Source organism: Notechis scutatus, chromosome 10 (genome assembly GCF_049901735.1).
Source record: "Notechis scutatus isolate UNSWTSFEM ecotype Mainland chromosome 10, rNotScu1.2, whole genome shotgun sequence".
Classification (NCBI taxonomy): domain Eukaryota; kingdom Metazoa; phylum Chordata; class Lepidosauria; order Squamata; family Elapidae; genus Notechis; species Notechis scutatus.
In genome coordinates, this window is record NC_142018.1 from 23,172,011 (window position 1) to 23,186,698 (window position 14,688).

At 43.6% G+C, this 14,688-nt stretch overlaps 1 protein-coding gene across 1 annotated transcript in view; it reads left to right on the forward strand.

Annotated features, from left to right (window-relative positions):
- The window catches only part of LOC113423051 (gamma-aminobutyric acid receptor subunit beta-4), a 45,605-nt gene that overhangs the window by 15,023 nt on the left and 15,894 nt on the right, over positions 1–14,688 (forward strand). Inside the window, exons 3-4 of the mRNA XM_026684275.2 lie at positions 2,039–2,106; positions 10,503–10,723. Of these exons, the coding sequence (XP_026540060.2) occupies positions 2,039–2,106; positions 10,503–10,723 (289 nt within the window). The remainder of the gene's footprint in view (positions 1–2,038; positions 2,107–10,502; positions 10,724–14,688) is intronic.

Genomic DNA, 14,688 nt, shown 5'->3' on the forward strand with positions numbered 1-14,688 from the left:
ATATTTGGGCATTCCACCAACTATTTCTGTCTTGTCTGACTTTGTTTCAATGGTCCCAGTCTCACCCAGTTATTCTCAGGCACCAGCTCAAGACATAAATGCTCATAACTCCCTTTTTATGATCCTGTAATCCCTTAATTCGGGGTAGAGTTGAGCTGGCTGGATGGAGAAGAAAAGCAGAATACACTATAAGATCTCCCACAGCCTGTTGAACCTCAGCCTGAAAAATGTCATGCCATTGAGAGAGAACTATTAATTCCTCAGCATCATCTTCTGGAAACAACCAGTAACACAAGAGGAAAATTAAACAATGGAGTTAGCCTTCCCTAACTCCAATGGACTGGAGGAACTCCACAATTAAAGTCATTGAAGGCGCTAAGTGTTAACAGAATAAAAGAGTAGCAGATTGGAAAGGACATTGGAGGTCTTCTAGTCCAACCCCCTGCCCAGGCAAGAAATCTGGCCTATTATCATTTCGGATAAACAGCTGTCCAATCTCTTCCTAAAAGCCTCCAGTGTCAGATCACTCCCCACTTCTGAAATGGTTCCAAAAGAATAAGCAAGGATTCCTGTAGAATCAACAAAGCCATGTATTCTGGGAGCTACTTTTCTTTAGTCCCTCCTCGGGATTCTGATTCCTCAGCTGCTGTAGTTCTTTAAATTCTTTCTCATCTTGAATAAAGAGGGGCACTGTGCTGTCCAGACAGTATATAGTTGATTGGGAATTGGGAGCTGTCCCCTTAAGGGAATGCCTCATGGGGAATGTTGTTAATGCCTCATGTGAAATGTAGTTCATGTCATGTGGTCACATCTGTAATCCTGATTGGTCACTGAATTGACCCTTGGTTGGGTTGGGGGAGTTTCCTTTATTCGTGCTTGGACCCCAGCATCGTGCTGGTGTCCTTCCCTTTGCTCCATCATTATGGGATGAAGATATCTTTTCACACTATGAAGACAACTATGCAAAGTTTGGACATTAGATGAATGTCAATGTAACTATGAGTTATAACTTTGAGGATGCCTGGTGTGATCCAATAAAGAAACTTTGTACGGAAGCCTTTGTACAGTTTATCTAACTGTCTTTATATTCAGCCAGCAATTTAAAGACAAAACAGGCACCTTTGATCAAGGTTCATCGTTCGTCACCTTTCTGGTGTTCCTAGGGTTTTGCCTTAATTTTCTTTCACCAGGCCTTTCAGATATCCCCAACTGCAGAGTGAGGTACTGAAGGGATAGAGCTCCTGAGAAGGCTGGAGGTCCCGCTAAGCAGTTGTTTGTGTAGAGGGGGACATTCACAGCAGTTCAGCAACTCATCTTTCAGTGTCCTTTTAAATAAAAGATCATGTGCTCTTTATTTTTTTCATGCATGAACTCTGATTACAGGAGACCAATTAATGGGGCAAAGGGCAGCATCCTTTTTTCTCCTGTGATTTAGGAAGAAAAGCAATTTTATGTTCTTCAGAGCAACCTTTGATAGAACCTTTTATTCTGGGCTTTTATATTTTTCATAGAATGTATGCATATGTGTCTTGGGGATGCTTGGGAAAACCAGTCAAAAGCTAAACAATTAGCCTCACTATTGCTTGTAATCATGGCTTGTCTTATACCTGGTGGGTTGAACTGATGTTTAGCCAACCGATGGTTCTCACAAAAGAAGCTTCCTTCTTCTGCATTCTGACATGAGGTTGACCAAGGCTTCAGTGGCATTTAGCAGAGGTTAGACACAAACACTTTCTTGTCACTTTCAAAACTTGCCCATAGCAAGCATTCACATAGCTCGGGGCTGAACTGCTGGATTCTTGATGCTAGGGCTAAGCTTAGGCTGGCAATGCTGCTGTTGACTGGCCTGGTGATGAAATATCTGCAATAAAGCAATCAAACTCAAAGAGAATCAAGAACTGAGCTACCCAATTCACTTTATCCATTTTATAAGAGCTTGAAGTTTTATTCTATATACAAAAAACAGGTACCATTGTCCATGACAGACCTAAATTGGTTTAATTTGCATGGGAACTAATCCTACCTCCTTGTGCTTCAGGTAACCCTGTTACTGTCGGAATGAGCATCCATATTTCGAGCATTGATCAGATTTCTGAAGTGAATATGGTGAGTATAAATGACAATAACAAAATCATTATTTTGTGGAATTCCATCTCATGCAACCAATTGAGCAAACCCAATTTGAATTGAAGAGAGAGTCATTAATGTTATTACTGGCTTCACTTGCAAACAGTGTTTGGCCAGAAGTGAGGTATACCAGAGCATGGGGAATGCACAAGTATGCATTCAAACATGGGTATAGTGTATGGATTTCCAAAGAACAGAATAGAATAGAAATAGAATGGAATGGAATAGAATGGAATAGAATAGAATAGAATAGAATAGAATAGAATAGAATAGAATAGAATAGAATAGAATAGAATAGAATAGAATAGAATAATAGAATAGAATGGCAGAGTTGAAAGGACCTTGGAGGTCTTCTAGTCCAACCCTGCTCAAGCAGGAAACCCTATACCGTTTCAGACAGATGTTCTTTAAAACTTACAGTGTTGGAGGATTTACAACTTTTGGAGGCAAGTTATTCTACGTATTCTACGTTCCTGATCAATTGTTCTAACTGTCAGGAAATTCCTCCTTAGTTCCAGGTTGCTTCTCTCCTTGATCAGTTTCCACCCGTTGCTTCTTGTCCTGCCCTAGGGTGCTTTGGAGAACAGCTTGACTCCCCCTTCTTTGGGGCAACCCCTGAGATATTGGAACACTGCTATCATGTGATATTGTATACAGAAAATATACTATTTAATGCCATGCTTATGCCCTGATAATTATTTTCAGCAAATTCTATTTTATCCTGATGGCAAATATCATACAGAAAAATACTTTTGAAATTTGACAGAAAAATCTATCTTCAGTTAATAAATGGTCTTCTATTGTATTGACAGCCAATGAAGTACTACCTTCATCCTACTGTTTTTTGCTCTTGTGAAATTCAGTGCACTGAATTCAGTGTGGAGACTTGTTAGAATCTACTATCCTCTGGGTGGGGCTAGAATAGATGCGAAAACTCCATCCCATAAACTTGTTGGAAAGCTTTGCATGCTTTGCCAAATGAAGCTCCTCTCTGCAGAGGGATCCACAACCAGAGGACTTGGTCCAACGAAGAGGCAGTCAGAAGTCCTATTCATTCTGCATTGAGATTTTCTGAAAAGTCTTAGATATCTATGGAACTAGAAGTAATAATTTTTATATACTGATATGAGAATGTGTTGATCATCTTTTCTTGACTTGGATGTCCTTTCAAAGCTAGATAAAACTCCGTATGTTTTTTCTGAGCTTCCTAGTTTATAGTAGAAGGGAATAAGGACTAGTCCTACTTTTACAGACTGTCCCTAGATTTCAGTCACAGGAAGATGTGGAAGTCCAACTTCTGACACGGCCTTAACATAGCAGTCATTATAGTATATTTAGAGACTGAGTCTGAAAATTATGCAGATTCAAAATGTTGAATCCCTTCCCCTTTCATCTGAATTTGTACCTAATTCCATCACAGGTGGGATGTTTTTAACAAAGATCAGCTTTTAAACCTTAATCTTAACTGATTTGTGAAAAATATTTACAAGTTCAGATCCAGCTAATAAGGCAGAAATGATTGGTTGATGGCAGAGTTTCTTTTTAATGATGTTAGATGCTAATGTGATTGACTTGTCTTTTATGGAGTACTACAGTGGACACTGAAAAACCACAAACTCCAAAAGGGAAATTCTGCAACTTCTTATTGATTGCAAAATGATTCATTCCATGACCAGATCTACTGAGAGCAAGCACAAATTCATTCTGGCCACTGAGGATGCAATGATAGGAGAAGAGCTGTGCTTTATTTTGAATGGAACAGTTCCTTCACTGGGGCAAAACAGGTTAAAATATTTCATTTGAATGGGAGAGCCTTGCTTCTGTGTTGTCTTTTTAAAAGTGAAGGACACCTTTTTAAAGATGAAGGCACTTTCACAAAATAATGAGGTGTTCAGTTGAGAGGGATGCTGGTCTGAAGTTGTTCCATAACTAGTTCTTGTTTCTCATGAAAGGTATGGTTGATCTAGATCTTCCTGAAGTGAGAAACCTGAAATGGAGTTTTGGATAATGGGAAGAATAACAAAGTTGGAAGGGACCTTGGAGGTCTTCTAGTCCAACCCTCTGCTTGAACAGGAAACCCTACACCATTCTGGACAAATGGCTGTTCATACTCTTCTTAAAAAAAACCATTCCATTGATTAATTGTTCTCACTCTCAGGAAATTTCTCCTTTGTTCTAGGTTGGATCTCTCCTTGATGAGTTTCCATCCATTGCTTCTTGTCCTGCCCCCAAGTGCTTTGAAGAATAGGTCCTCCCTCTATTCTTTGTGGCAGTGCTTCAAATATTGGAAACTGCTATCATGTCACCCCCTAGTCCTTCTCCTCATTCGCCTAGACATATATAGTTCCTGCAATTGTTCCTTGTATGGTTTAGCTTCCATGAATGTAGCTCTTCTCTGCACTCTTTCTAGAGTCCCAACTTCTTTTTGTATTGCTGTGATTAAAACTGGATGCAGCCTTCCAAGCCTGGTCTAACCAAAGCAGATAAAGTGGTACTAACATTCCATGTAATCTTCGTATTATCCCTCTGTTGATGCAGCCTAGGACTATGTTGGCTTTTTGGACACAAATGTGTGTTGTGATGCAAACACTCTCTTGACTTAGCTGTGTGTGATGTCTTGATGAAAATACAAAAGGATGGAGTTGTGATGTCACAATACAGCTGCCTCAGTGGAAATGTTGCGATATTAGCCTAAAATGAGCATATGCTAATTCTTGAAATCCTACTTCCAGATTTAGCAGGAAGCTAAATCACATATGCAGCTCTAATCTTTGCAGGGGGATCTTTCCATGTGGAAAGATCCTACAGAAGATTCAGCAGAGCTTCTCTCCTGCTCTCGGCATTCTGGGCTTGGCTTTAGCCTTAGACACCAGGTAGCCTCAAACTGTACCCTAAAAAGGAAGGCGGACAGTCATTGTAAGGCCAGGTTGGTAAAACACCTTGCGGCCTAGATGGCCAGCAGGATGCCCCTCCCCCAATAAAAGGGAGGGCCACAAACCTTCCTATCTAGACAGATGAGGTCCTAAGAAGGTGGTTCAAGGAAAGGAGCTCATAAGAATCTCTTCTTTAAGAATCTCTTTGCTTCTCTTCTATAATCTTTCCCACTGATGGTCTCTGTCATTTCCTATGGCGACAAAATCAATTGTCTAAATATACCTTGAGAAAGTGACTTCCTTGGATATGCTACATATCATGGGTGTCCAACTTTTGGCTAGCTAGAGCGAAGAGGAATTGTCTTGGTCTGTGTGTAAAATATACAATATACTTAATATATATTAACCCCATACAATCCCAGTACCCAGTAAAAAGCGATGTCAAATTGCTGCAGGATGTGGCTGCTGCTGAGTGATGGATGGGGGGCCACCAGGTGCAGCAGAGGCTTAATCTTGTACCGTGAGGCTAGGAGTTTTTGCAGCCTCCCTCACAGGGTGCCAGTTGGGCTGAGTTGCTATGGTGACAGGCTAGCTTGGATCGCTGCGTGTTTCTGATCATAGGATTAATTAATCTCACAGTGTTGCTTCAGCAGAGAAGTTCCCTTGAAGCAGAGGGTTAAAAAAGAAGCAAATTCAAATTAATTTTGCCAGAGAGTTTATTCAATGACATGGCTGAATTCCTGGCCCATAATATTTCTATACGGTAGTCCTACAGCCTTTTTACAATGGTTAATTTAGTGACCATTCAAAGTTACAGCAGCACCGCTGTTGTAAAGTGACATGACCATTTTTCACACTTACGACCGTTACATGATAAAAATTTGGTCACATGATAAAAATTTGAACACATAGCAACTGATTCATACTTATGATGGTCAGAGTGTCCCGGGGAGTCACGTGATCACCTTTTGTGATCTTTTGACAATCAAAGTCAATGGTGAAGCAGATTCTCCTACAACCATTTTACTAACTCAACAACTGCAGTTTCACTTAACAACTGTGGCAAAGAAGGTCATAAAATGGAGCAAAATTCACTTAACAACTATCTCATTTAGCAACAGAAACTTTGGGCTCAATTGTGGTTCTATTGTATTAGATTCCTCTCCTGCGTTTCATTCAGGAACAAAAGGCCAGGGAGCCGGCATGCCTTCCTCCAGCTTCCCCATAGCCTCCACTGCCGCTCGGTGAGAGTGATTGGCATCAAGGTACCCTGTGAGTTTTAGGGGCCAGAACTCTTTACCCCCTTGCCCACCGCATCACATCGGTTACCTGTCTCTCAGAATTAGCTGGGTAAGGAGGGAGGCCCCACACCCCACTTCTCTCATGCAGGCTTGAAGGTCCAGCCTACATCAAACCCCAAGGCTGCAACCCAGGACCTAGAAGAGGAGGGGGTGTCCTGGGAGCCTCAGTCCTGCACCATTCAGTTGAGTCCCCCCTTCCCCTCTCCAATCAAGAAGCTGGAAACTCATTTCTGAGACAGCACGCCTAGGCAGCAAACTGGGTGGCCATGTATGGGTCTCTTTGGGTTTCATGGTGTTTTTGACATACCTGGGCTGCAAAACTCCTGGCGCTCATTATACATGGCACAGAGGCCGGCTACTCAAGGTGCTGTCTGTGCCCTACAGTACTTACCTATGATGCTCTTTGGAAACCACCTGTTCTTTGGCATGAATGAGAGGATAGGGTAGCAGTAGACCATGACGTGTCCATTGGGTTGGTTAGAAGCCCCTGTTTATTTTTAAAGTTAGATTTATTTCCCACCTCTTCTCCAAGGGCAATTGATACAGTTATATTCTTGTATCCCCTAGAGCCCCTCTGTGAGGTAGGACAGGAAGGAGGACCTGTCCAAAGTCTCCCAGGGAGGTTCAATGGCCATGGGGAACTTGAATCTGGCTCTCCTTAGGGCTAGTCCAACACCCTCCCACTCTGCCACGCTTAGCAATGTGAAGGTCCTATTGAGACTTAGGAGCAGGGAATTGTTAAATCTCCTTACTGTCCCCCCTTAAGTATTCTTCTTACATGTGTGCATGTTTGGAAGTGCTGCTGCTGTAATAGCTTTCCCTGGGACATTGGTTGTGCTGCAGAGCATGTCTGGAAGCCAGAGAGGCCCTGGGTAAAATATAACTCAGAGGGGGGTGGGGGTGGGGAACACGTGTGTGCATGTGCACTTGGGAACTGTTCTGCTGTTGGGGCAGTCAGTTCAGAATGTTGGTCTCACTCCAAATGCATTTGTGATTTCCTTCTTTCTCTTCTTTTGTTCTTGCCTGCCAAGTGTGAGGAAGGGGAGGCTTGGTGAGGGGAGGGAGCCCTTAGGAACAGGACAAAGGGATGTAATAAGATTATGCAGCCCCTTCTTGTTAGGTGGCCCCAGGACAGGCTTAGGCACCTTCATCTTGGAGCACTGCTTCCTTCCATGCAGAAGGCTTGGCCGTCACCTGGAGCCTGTAGATGGGTTGGGTCAGGCAGGCATTCTCCTGGACCGTTCTCCAATTCTTTCCAGCAGCATTCGCAGCTCTGCATTCCCATCTCTATAACTTCTTTCTTACCATCGTTCCCACAGAATCATTTTTTTCCATATCTCTGATTGGCATAATTCCATAAATAATTAAGTTTTAATACTGCTGCATTTTGGAAATTATTCTCTTTACTATGTTCTAAGCAGGTCTTAAAGCAAAAGCTTTGCAAACTCAAAACAGCAGTGAAATAGTTAAACACAGAGGCCATCAGTCTCCTCTTCCTCCTCCTCCTCCTCCTCTGACTGAAATGCAGAATGAAGATCATATTTCTATCAAGGAAGGGAATTGAGCCTTTGGGCAGACCAGAATCTGGGCAAACCCCCACCCCACCGCACGGACTGAAGTGTGATCAGTGCAAAGGGAAGGCAGACACTGAGGGGGAGGCACAGTGAAAAAGAATGGCTGCATTCGCACAAGTTGCTTAATCAGGGCAATAAATAATCCCACAGCTGCTTTGCACAGACAATAGGTCACACTTACTGTTTTTTTTAAAAAATGGCAGGTTTGCCTGCTTATGTTCCACTAAGTTGGGGTCATCTCTTGGCAACCACATAGATTTCTTCTAGTATGATCAGTCCCCAATCTGGTCCTTCAGTTCTTCAAACATGCACCCATTGGCACTATAATCCATCCACCTGTTGCTGGCTGTCTTGATTATTTCTGCTTTTTCCAGAACCATGGACTTCTCAAAGGAGCAGATCTTTGCATAGGCCCAAAATATGTTGGTTTTGTATGGAAAAAATAACCAAGCAGTGCATTTGTGAGCAAATGAGCAAAACAATTAGAAACCAGCATGGGTTTTTCAAAAACAGGTCACGCCAGACAAATCTTAGTGCCTTATTTGACAAAGTGACTAGATTAGCAGATCAGGGAAATGCTGTAGACATAGTTTACCTAGATTTCAATATGGCACTGGAAAAAATAGCCTACTTCTTGGCAAAATAGAAGACTGTGGGAAAGGCAGCATCACTGCTAGATGGATTTGTAACTGACTGACCAGCTGCACTCAGTGGTAGTCTTCTATGGAACTACTTTTACCTAGAGAAAAGCATGCAGTGGAGCCCCTCAAAGTTCTGTCTTGGGCCCACTATTCAATTTCTTCATGAATGATATAGATGAAGCAGTGGTGAGATTCAATTTTTTTTACTACCGGTTCTGTGGGTGTGGCTTGGTGGGCGTGGCAGGAGAAGGATACTGTAAAATCTCCAATCAGAGGTGGTATTTGCCGGTTCTCCGAACTACTCAAAATTTCCGCTACCGGTTCTTCAGGACTGGTCAGAACCTCATCAAATTTGCAGATGACACCAAGCTAACACTGTAGAACAGGGATGTCAAACTCACGTTGTCACGGTGGTGTCACATGACATATGAGGACTTTTTTCCCCTTTGCTAAAGCAGGCATGGCCAGCCTGAGATACATCCGGCCTGCGGGCTGGGAATTTACAGTCCTGCTTTAGAAGAATATCTAACTCTTTGGAAGATAGACTCAAGATTCAGAAGGGCCTTGACTATTGGAACATTAGGCCCTATCCAACAAAATGTAATTCTGTGGTGAGAAAAGTAAGGTCTTATACAGAAGCAAGAAAAAAACAAATGCACAGGTATAGAATAGGTGATACCTGACTCAAAAGTAGCAACTGTGAAGGGGTTCTAGGTGTCCTAGTAGACAAACGCTTAAATGGCAGGTTTGCCTGCTTATTTTCCATTAAGATCCACTTAAATATCAGTCAGCAGTGTGCTATAGCCACCAAAAAAGCCAATGTAGTCCTAGGTTGCATCAATAGAGGGATAGTTTCACAATCTTGTGAAGTGACAGTACCACTTTATACTGCAACGGTGAGATCACATTTGGAATACTGCATTCAGTTCTGGTCCCCAAGATACAAAAACAACGATGAGGCCCTAGAAAGAGTACAGACAAGACCAACAAAGATGGTCAGGGAGGCCAAACCATATGATAAACAAGTGAGAGAACCAGGTATGTCTAGTCTAATGAAGAGAAGGACATGGGATGGTACGATAGCAGTCTTCTATTAGTTGAAAGGCTGTCGAGAGAAGAAAGGGTCAACCTATTCTTCAAAGCACCTGAGGGCAGGGCAAGAAGTAACGGGTGGTAGATCATCAAAGAGACAACCAACCTAGAATTAAGAAGAATTTTCATGATAGTAAAGAATCAGTGGGATAGTTTATCTCTAGAAATTGTGGGCACTCCATCCCTTGAAAACTAAGGTTTTCAAGAAGAGACCAGGCAACCATTATCCAAAATGGTTTAGGGTCTCATGCTTAAGCAAGGGGTTGGACTAGAATACCTCCATGTACCCTATTATTCTATGTTCCATGTCTTTCTCAGAGAATTCAGTTACCGTACGATACCCTGGTATTCTCTGTGCTGCTGCCTAGAAAAGACAGAATAGAATAAGAGTGTTGGAAGGGACCTTGTAGATCATCTAGTCCAACTCCATGCTCAAGCAGGAGATTCTGTACCATTTCTGATAGATAACTGTCAGTCTCTTCTTCAAAGCCTCCAGTGATGAAGCACCCACAACTTCTGACAGGCTCACTCTCAGAAAATTTCTCCTTATTTCTAGGTTCATCTCTCCTTGATCAGTTTCCATCCATTATTCCTTGCCTGGCCTTCTGGTGCGTTGACCCCTTCCTCCTCTCTGTGGCAGCCCCTCAAATATTGGAAGACTGCTGCTATTATGTCTCCCCTGGTCCTTCTCTTCACTAGACTACCCATGCCCAATTCCTGCAATCGTTCTTCATATGTTTTAATCTCCAGTTCCCTAATCATCCTGGTTGCTCTTCTCTACACTCTCTCTAGAATCTTTTTTATAGTCTGGTGAACAAAACTGGATGCAGTATTCTAGGTCTGATGGCCATTCTTCTGACATTTAGCCCATGGCTTCTCCACTTGTGTTCACAGGACTATACCATCACCATGTACTTCCAGCAAAGTTGGCAAGATAAACGTCTAGCATATAGTGATCTAGCTCTAAATCTCACCCTGGATAATCGGGTGGCTGACCAGCTGTGGCTCCCTGACACATATTTCCTAAATGACAAGAAGTCCTTCCTGCATGGGGTAACAGTCAAGAACCGGATGATCCGGCTTCACCCAGATGGGACTGTTCTTTATGGCTTGAGGTGAGTCCAAAACAGAGCATTCTGTCTGAATTCTACCCTTTGTTGTAGTGAAATGAGGAGAAAGCTGGCTTTTCCGTGATGTGTTTGTATTGAGATTGTATGTAACAATATGAATATATTTTCCCAGTAATTTAGAAAAATGATCTGGGTTTGAATTATTCGTATGGTTTCCAAGGTTACCTCCAGTAGCATTTCAAAAAGGCTTCTGATCTTAAGTCTAAATCTAGAAATAAAAAATTGCAGTTTTCTCGTAATCAGTGGCTTTGTAGCAATGCTGCAATAGTTTGTGACCAAAATGCATGTGTTTCACATTGACGTCTAAATGATTATTTCAGTTTGCACAGGACAATTGAAGTTCAGCTGCCTTGAATAAATTATGGCTTAAACCAAGCTAAGGGATTCCTTTCCATTTGCCATTTCTGGCTTGAAATAATGTGTGATCTCCACACAAGGGGGATAATTGAGTGCAGTTTGTGTGTGGCTTTTAACAATCCATAAGAAGTATTCAGTCCAGATTGAATTCCTTTATAGCACAGAATTGTTTAGAAGCTATGCTATGGTCACCAGAGAGGGGTAGAGTCCACCTGACCCATGCTAGAGGAAGATATTTGTTAGAGGAGGCTATATCACTAAGGATAAGAGTGGTGGAAAGTTACCAGTGAGTCTGGACTGTACTAAAATCTGAGGTCATGTGATCACGCAAAGCTGAAAGTAAAACAAAGGTAGCTATCTGACCCAGCCATGAAGGAAACAGGCAGTATAGTCCAGCGCTGAAAATGGCAAAAATACAAGGGTAATTAAGAAAAGGCAGAAGTAATCAACTCCTTCCATTTGGGCTTCATATTTTTTGAGGAGGGGATATGCATCCCAGCAGGCTGTTGGGAAGAAGACGTGAGGGCATATATGGCTATGCCAATATAGGATATGCAGGGAAAGTGTCAAAGAACAAGAGTGGATCACTAACTCTGTATGAATCAGCAACAAGTGACGTGGCTCCTAAAATGCTAACTTCTCTATCATTTGGGGCTAATACACAGCTGCGTATCTCCATTCTGGGTGAAGCGAGTGATGCAATGGGTGCCCTTTCGCAGTGCCTGGAGGCTGTGGGGGTCTGCATGGGGAACAACTGACTTCAGTTGAACTCTGGATAGAGTGGCTGTGGGTTGGGCCCTCTGTGTCCAGGCCAGGGGTTTACTATCTTTGGTCCTGGATGGGTCATGTGTGGCCATGGCCAGGAGGGCCTTTGCGCCTTGTGTACCACTTATGCCGCTTCCTGGGCGGGCGGGGGCGGCTTCTGCTCGGTACGTATGCACAAGTCATTTCCCAGCTGTGCTCTACATGGGGCTACACTCAGAAAGAACCTTGAACTGGTGCAGAATGCAGCCATGTGAGCTATACTGGGTGCCCAGAGTATAACTGGGTGCCCAAAGGTATAATACTTCTGCTCCGTGAACTGCACCGGGTGCCAGTTTGCTTCTGTGTCTCATTCAAGGTGTTGATTATTACCTACTAAGCCTTACATGGCATTGAGCCAGGTTGCTTGTGGAACCGGCTTCATGCCATCACATCAGTCTATCCCACTCATTCAGGCAGGGCAGGCAGTCTTCAGGCTCCATCAGTCAAAGAATTTCCACTTCTGCCACCACTGCTGCATGGTGGAACATCTTCTTACCCCCACCCCCACCCCAGAGATGAGGCAAGTCCCCAGCCTTTTGGTCTTCCACAGAGGGAGCAGAGCCCACACAACCATGGGTCTGGTTGGCCCTATGGGAAACAGCCCCCCTCCACACTCCTACCCTACTCATCTTGGTTTTCTCCATCTTTTGTAATCTTATAATGTTTTATATTTTTAAATCTTAAATTGTTCCGTTTTAATGCTTAATTTTATTAATTAAATTGTACACCACCCAGAATGCCTATCTGAGGCAGATGGTGGTTAAGAAATATAAACAAACAAACTATAGCTTCCCCTATCAGGCAAGATCATAGTTCTGCATTTGCCAGCTTCTACCTCAAGTACTCTGTGTCCAATTCTGGGCATCACACTTTTAAGAAAGAGGAAGAGAAACTGAAATGAACGGGATGATCAGGGAACCAGGAACTATATTCAAAGAAAAGAGAGTGGCCCTACACAAGGGGGTCCCCCAAGGCAGGTCTGGAAGGAGGTCATGCAGCAGGAGGTCAATGCTTAATCCCCATGGTCCCCAAATTCAGGGCAGGGAGAGTTTGCTTGCAACAGCAGTTTGGAGAGGGGGGGTCTTACCGTCTTTTTCTGACAATGTTCACACGGAAACTTTGCTTTAATGTCCAAAAGATGTGCATTTAAATAGGGAAACACATTTAATGGTGTTACCTTCTTTTGAATACAGTTATATTTGTTATCACTCCCACTTGTGAACTTTTTACAATATTGTGTACATTTCAAAACCATTTCTCCTTAATCCAGGACAGACACAAGAGTCTTCCTATTGTTTGCTGCTTGTCTGGCCTTGTCTGGCCCAGAGGATGAGGACCCCAACCTGCAATACAGAGGGTTGCGTGACCGCAGACTGAGCACACCTAATGCCTTGCTTCCAGTGAAAACCCTCTGAATCAGCAAGCGTGACCTCACCAACCCTAAAATGCTAGGAATTGGTGATTCTCAAAATGGTGGCTTCTCTGTCCCTCTCAGAGAGCCAAGAGCTCTCTTGAATTACAAGGAAGACCCTCAGGCTCTTTTCCTCTATATCTCCACATAGAGCACCAGTCAGTTCGTGACTCTTGTGAAGGGCTAACCCTTTCTAGAAGGGGTGCTTTAAGACCAGCTTCTGCCTCAGGGAGTTGCTTACTTACCGCTGGCAGCCAGTCCATTCCTGGGAGCTGCAGTTAGCCTTTGCTTAGCCCCTCCCGGGAGGAAATGCTCCCAGCTATGTGTTGAACAGACCCCACCCGCCCCCAGACTTTGGCAAGTGATCCCGATTTACCTGAGGGTATGCTTTTCCTAAGTTCCCCCATTCCTTTGTACCTTTTTATAGGGCATGAGACAGCAGCAGAGGCACCCTCAAGGCTTCCAACTATAGAGAGACAAAATTATCAGGTCATTGCTGGTTATCTCTCTGCCTCCATCTTCCTGATTTTCCCTTTGCATCTTCATGGTCTACATTCTCCTGCTGGTTGCAGTCACCTCGTTGTCTTCTTTCTCGCTCCATGTTCCTGGAAAAGCAAGCGTTCCCTTTAAATGGAGGACGTGTTGCTCGAGGAGTGCCTTAAGCTCAGCCTCTGAACTGCACCCATTCTGAGACATTTGCCAGGGGCTGCTGAGAATCCTGCTTTTGGGAAATTGAGCCTTGACAATCAAACTGGAGCTCCAGCCAGACATAGCACACAGACCTCACACAGGGCTTTACACAATTGCCCTTGGATGCTGATTTTGACTCCCAGGATGTGGGAGGGAGCTGGCTCCTCCAGTTGAGGCAATGTTCTGACCCAGGCTTTGTTCCAATTAAGAAAACACATTCTGTGTGTAAAAGCAAACCTTTTTAATGCAATGCTGGGAATTATTTGCATTCCCAGCCAAAACTCATTAAATACAATTGTCTGAGATAGGAGCACGCCTTTCAGGGTTGTAAAAGGCTGTCAAAAAACAGACATCCACTTAATTAGCAGATAAACCAACAGAAGTTCCAGCAAAGATAAACCAGAGTCCACAGGGCTTCGAAGAGGAATCAGAATCTTATGAACTTCTTTGCTTCCTGCAAAGAGTACATCACTGAGGGCAGGTTTTTATCCCTTATGGGAGGGGCAATCACCTCCCAGCCTTACTCCCAAGTCGCCCCTGCTGCTTCAGCTGCTTTCTCCTTCTAGCAGCCCTGCACACACGCGCACTGGGAACAGGCTCCCTGGGGTCCTCTGCTTCACTGCTACCAGACCCCAAAGGCTCCGAAGGCAGCACCCCAGTCTTAGATAGTTCTGGCCCCATCCCTGCA